Consider the following 6023-nt stretch of genomic DNA (forward strand, 5'->3'; position numbering starts at 1 on the left):
ATTACAGGCGTGAGCCACTGCGGCCGGCTAGTGTGTATCTTATACAGTGTATATAGTTGGACTATGTTTGTTATCCATTCTGACAACCTCTGCCATTTAATTGGGTTCTGTAATTCATTCCCATTTAGTGTTATTACTGAGTTAGACATACTTATGTTTGCCATCTTACTTTTTGTTTTCTGTGGGTTTTATGCCTTTCTTGTTGCTATACTCCTTTACTACTTTGTTTTTTTGTTTGTTTTGTTTTGTTTTTTGGAGATAGAGTTTCACTCTGTCGCCCAGGCTGGAGAGCAATGGTGCGATCTCAGCTCACTGCAACCTCTACCTCCTGGGTTCAAGTGATTCTCCTGCTTCAGCCTCCCGAGTAGCTGAGATTACAGGCGCTCGCCACCACACCTGGCTAATTTTGTATTTTTAGCAGAGACGGGGTTTCTCCATGTTGGTCAGGCTGGTCTCAAACTCCGTACCTCAGGTGATCCTCTCACCTCAGCCTCCCAAAGTGCTGGGATTACAGGAGTAAGTCACCATGCCCGACCACTACTTTCATTTTCATTAACTGTTTTCTAATGAAATATTTCAATTGTTTAACTTTTTACTATTTGTTAGTTTCTTTAGGGGTTACTGTATTATAAATATGAGGCTTATCAGATGAGCTGCAGGTTTATATTAATTGCTTAATTCCAGTGAGATACAGAAATGCTGCACCTGTGTAGCTGTATTCCTTCCTGCCCCCCAACTTTTATGGCATTATTAATACATACTACATCCATGAGTATTATACGCCAAAACAGTGCATTTTAATTAGCACTTTACCATCGATAGTCATGTCCCTTGCCGCCTTTGCTCCCTCTCACTCACCTCCTTTGTGCTGTTATTGGCAAATAGGTAAGTATTCTTATGTGTTATACAGTAACAGTACTTTACAAACATTTATACAGTTGCCTTTAAAATAATTTAAGAAAATAAGTGGGAAAAAACTGATACAGGGTGGCCCAGGGCTCCACTGCAGACAAAAACAGGAGTTCTTACCTCACATTGTTAGAAGCTCTCTGGCTGGCCTCAGGCCCGTCTATACAAAGATCCTCTTACCAGGCAGTGGATTCCAAGGACTTACAGTTTTCTCCAGTAGCTGATCAAAGGCTGGTCCGAAAGACCTATGAAATGTGCATCGTTTGGACAACTGAGGCCTGCTGCGTTATGCAGCGTTTCAAATGGAAAAGTTACTTCATTTGCATAGCATCATCTCTCTAGACCCTGCTGGTAGAGGAAGATAAGAACAGTCACGGTAAAAAGGTAGAGATAAGTTCAGACTCATAGTGGTGCTATTAAGTTTATGAGGAAGTGATTGTGAGTAAGTGAAAGATCTAACATTCACGTCATAGAGGAGGTGTTGGGACACCACAGAATCTCGTTTGAATTTGTGAATTGAGTCCAGTTCCCAGTACTTTCGGTGTCACCAATCCTCCTGCACACCTACGTGGTTTTTCTTAGGACTCAGTGGTCTTTGAGGATGTGGCTGTGGACTTCACCCTGGAGGAGTGGGCTTTGCTGGATTCTGCTCAGAGGAACCTCTACAGAGATGTGATGCTGGAGACCTTCCGGAACCTGGCCTCAGTAGGTAAGGACGACATCATTCCTTCACTTGGTTTTTAATGAACTCATTTCTTTCTCATCAGTTCTGTTTCAAGATTTGAAATGTGGGAAAGGACTAAGGTACACATATTCACAGCCACCATGGACCTAGAATCTAATCATTATTCTCTAACAGTGAAAACGTGTGTGAAACATGTTATTTCTGTCTTGGTTTAAAGGACTTGAAGTTCCTTTCGTGAAATTAGTATGGGTATAGATTTTATTGGTCATTTAGGATCACAGAGTGGTTCCTTGTTTGATACCTGTGACTTACTGTGTTTGTGAAATACCTAACATTTTGACCCCTGATGTCTGTTACTGATGAAGTCCTCAAAATGCTAAACTCCTCAGTGTCTTCCTTTGCTTAATACGTGTCTCATTCCTTATGAGATTTGTTCACTTTTTTGTTTCAGATAAGACTCAATTTAAAGCCAATGGGTCAGTTTCTCAGCAGGATATGTATGGGGAAGAAAAATCTAAGGAACAGACAATACCAAACTTCACAAGAAATAATTCCTGTGCCTACACTTTAGAAAAAACTTGTGAAGGCTATGGCACTGAAGATCACCACAAAAATCTGAGGTGAGATGCACTCACAAGAGACATAAGTCGTCCAGGAGAAAATCTTTGTATGCAATTAAATATATATATAAGTATTGCTCCAAATATAAGCATTGCTCCTAAGCATTGCTCCAAATTTTAACCAAAAAAAAATTTGTATTTGATTTAGACATTGAGAATTTGAAACATAATTGCTAGAGATAATGACAGGGGGCCAGGCATGGTGGCTCACGCCTGTAATCCGAGCACTTTGGGAGGCCGAGGCAGGCAGATCGTGAGGTCAGGAGATCAAGACCATCCTGGCTAACACGGTGAAACCCCATCTCTCTACTAAAAATACCAAAAAAATTAGCTGGGCGTGGTGGCAGGCGCCTGTAGTCCCAGCTGCTCGGGAGGCTGAGGCAGGAGAATGGCCTGAACCCGGGAGGCGGAGCTTGCAGTGAGCTGAGATAGCACCACTGCAGTCCAGCCTAGGCAACAGAGCGAGACTCCGTCTCAAAAAAAACAACAACAAAAGACATTACAGGAAAACCCCATATATAATAAATACTGCATTAATAAATATGTCTCTTCAAACAATTCAGAATAGAAAAATTTCATGTACACTGAAATGTAGTTAGAAATGTATTTCTAATACTTGTTAATACATATCAACAAATCATTGCCAAACATACCATAAATAAAAATGTTTCTCATTTTTAACAGAAATCGTATGGTGGACAGATTCTGTAACAATAATGAAGGTAATCAACATGGAGAAGCCATCCATCAAATGCCAAATCTTACCCTGTTCAAGGAAATTTCTGCTGGAGAAAAACCGTATGAATGCACCAAGTGTGGGACAGTCTTCACGCATGTTTCTTCTCTTAAAAGGCACGTCACGTCTGTGTGTGGACGAAAAGCGCCTCCGTGTGAGGAATATAAGCAGGTCTGCATTTGTCCCTCACACCTACACAGTCATGGAAGAACCAACACTGAGGAGAAGCCCTATAAGTGTCCAGCATGTGGGCAAACTTTCCAACATCCCCGTTCCCTCTCTCAGCACGTGAAGACTCACACAGCAGAGAAAACCTATAAGTGCGAGCAGTGTCGGATGGCATTTAATGGGTTCGCAAGTTTCACTAGACATGTGAGAACTCACACAAAAGACAGGCCATATAAATGTCAGGAGTGTGGGAGAGCCTTCATTTATCCCTCGACATTTCAAAGACACATGACAACACACACTGGAGAGAAGCCCTATAAATGTCAACACTGTGGGAAAGGCTTCAGTTACCCCCAGGCTTTTCAAAGACATGAGAAGACGCACATGGGACAGAAGCCCTATGAATGCAAGCAGTGTGGGAAAACATTCAGTTGGTCTGAAACCTTGCGAGTACACACGAGGATCCACACTGGGGAGAAACTCTATAAATGTGAACACTGTGGGAAGGCTTTTACCTCTTCCAGATCATTCCAAGGTCATTTGAGGACGCACACGGGAGAGAAACCTTATGAGTGTAAACAATGTGGAAAAGCCTTCACTTGGTCCTCAACGTTTAGAGAACATGTGAGAATTCACACACAAGAGCAGCTCTATAAATGTGAACACTGTGGGAAGGCTTTTACCTCTTCCAGATCATTCCAAGGTCATTTGAGGACGCACACTGGAGAGAAGCCTTATGAGTGTAAACAATGTGGGAAAACCTTCACTTGGTCCTCAACGTTTAGAGAACATGTGAGAATTCACACACAAGAGCAGCTCTATAAATGTGAACACTGTGGGAAGGCCTTTACTTCTTTCAGAGCATTCCAGGGTCATTTGAGGATGCACACTGGAGAGAAGCCTTATGAGTGTAAACAATGTGGGAAAACCTTCACTTGGTCCTCAACCTTACATAATCACGTGAGGATGCACACTGGAGAGAAACCTCACAAATGTAAACAATGTGGGATGTCCTTCAAGTGGCCCTCCTCCTTCCGAAACCATCTGAGGATGCACACAGGACAGAAATCCCACGAATGTCAATCACACTCAAAAGCCTTCAGTTGTCAAGTCATTCTTTCTAAAACCAGTGAGAGTACACACTGAAGAGAAATTCTGTAACTAAGTAACATGGGGTGACCTCACATTAATTCATGTCTAATTCGCCACAAACTTCACACCAGGAGAGAAATATTACAAGTATGATATTGTCCTTGTCAATACCTCATTTGTCAAACAGCCATTAGAGAAAATAATTCTCTAAGTCCTCTTTCAGCTATAATACCTGTGTTTTATCTCTTAGAGTCCAGCTCTGTCACCCAGGCTGGAGTGCAGGGACATGATCTCAGCTCACTGTAACCTCTGCCTCCCGGGTTCATGCCATTCTCCTGCCTCAGCCTCCGGAGTAGCTGGGACTACAGGCGCCCGCCACCACGCCTGGCTAATTTTTTGTATTTTTAGTAGAGACAGGGTTTCACCGTGTTAGCCAGGATGGTCTCGATCTCCTGACCTCGTGATCTGCCCATCTCGGCCTCCCAAAGTGCTGGGATTACAGGCGTGAGCCACCGCACCCGGCCTCTTAAATATTTTCATTTTGAACTGTATTAGACCCATGTGTGAGTGTACTTTGAACATGACAGAATTTTTATACTTTCTATATTTTTCTGTATGGCATCATTACAACAATGAAACTTTGGTATTTTTTATTCTTACTGGCCTACTGCTACAGATAGTGGATATCACTTACCTATTTTAAATATTGTACCTTACCAAAATTGTTTTGCAAAACCTTGTAAATATGCAAAGTTCTCTATCAAGTATAGTCTCTAATCATCTTTTGCAATTTGTTTTTCCTCATTTCTCACTGGGAGTTACACAGTAGCCTTTGAATAAAAATGGGGACCTATATGACAAGAATCAATCTACAGATGGTTTTGTTATGGATATATGTGTAAGGCTGGGAAAGACATTTCCCTGAATGTCTTTCCTTTATGGCACCAAGTTAAAATCTGCTCATTTTCTACTTTGCATGAGGTTTGGCAGTTAGGACTTGAGAAGTCATTACCCGCTTTGTAGAGCCAGCATACTCAGCGACATCAAGGTAGCACACAGGTGCACCACACACATGGCCTTCTGGATCACTGTATTGATTCCTGCCCCTGTTAATGAAGAGTATCCCTACAACAGACACCAGCTGCTTAACTTTCAGCCAGACGTCTCCATGAACTCCCCCAACATGAATACATTTAGTTCGGATTCCTACAACACCTGCCATGTCCACCAGGCCACTGATCCTGACTGTCGTGGTGATCATCTCTGAAGCTCTGACACCCTCCTTTAGGTCTTACCTTATTTTATTTTTATTTATTTATTTATTTATTTTGCGACAGAGAGTCTCGCTCTGTTGCCTAGGCTGGAGTGCAGTGACGTGATCTCGGCTCACAACCTCTGCCTCCTGGGTTCAAGCGATTCTCCTGCCTAGCCTCCCGAGTAGCTGGGATTACAGGCAAGCACCACCATGCCCGGCTAACTTTTGTATTTTTAGTAGAGACGGGGTTTCACTATGTTGGCCAGGCTGGTCTCGAACTCCTGACCTTGGGATCCGCCTGCCTCGGCCTCCCAAAGTGCTGGGATTACAGGCGTGAGCCACCGCACCCAGCCCAGGTCTTACCTTATTTTTATACTGAACATTTTGTTCTCTTAGTACTGCTTATGGTTCTGTGTGCAGACACAACATGACAGCCAAAAATCACACACACAAACCAAAAATCACACACACAAACGTCTGATCGTGTACAGCATCGCTGAATGACTACTTAGTCCATCCATGTAAGAATAATCACCTCTCATATCAGGCAGACTGAGT

General features: G+C 42.7%; 1 protein-coding gene across 3 annotated transcripts in view; it reads left to right on the top strand.

Moving 5' to 3' along the window:
- The window catches only part of ZNF57 (zinc finger protein 57), a 29198-nt gene extending 24794 nt beyond the window's left edge, over window positions 1-4404 (top strand). The window contains exons 2-4 of one of the 3 annotated variants that reach the window (XM_011997454.1): window positions 1492-1618; window positions 2046-2214; window positions 2899-4404. In XM_011997454.1, the coding sequence (XP_011852844.1) occupies window positions 1492-1618; window positions 2046-2214; window positions 2899-4264 (1662 nt within the window). In that variant the 3' untranslated portion in view covers window positions 4265-4404. The remainder of the gene's footprint in view (window positions 1-1491; window positions 1619-2045; window positions 2215-2898) is intronic. The other 2 variants (XM_011997455.1, XM_011997456.1) reach the window with 2 other exon arrangements.
- Window positions 4405-6023: the final 1619 nt, after the last annotated feature.

This window comes from Mandrillus leucophaeus, unplaced genomic scaffold (assembly GCF_000951045.1).
Source record: "Mandrillus leucophaeus isolate KB7577 unplaced genomic scaffold, Mleu.le_1.0 Scaffold54, whole genome shotgun sequence".
Classification (NCBI taxonomy): domain Eukaryota; kingdom Metazoa; phylum Chordata; class Mammalia; order Primates; family Cercopithecidae; genus Mandrillus; species Mandrillus leucophaeus.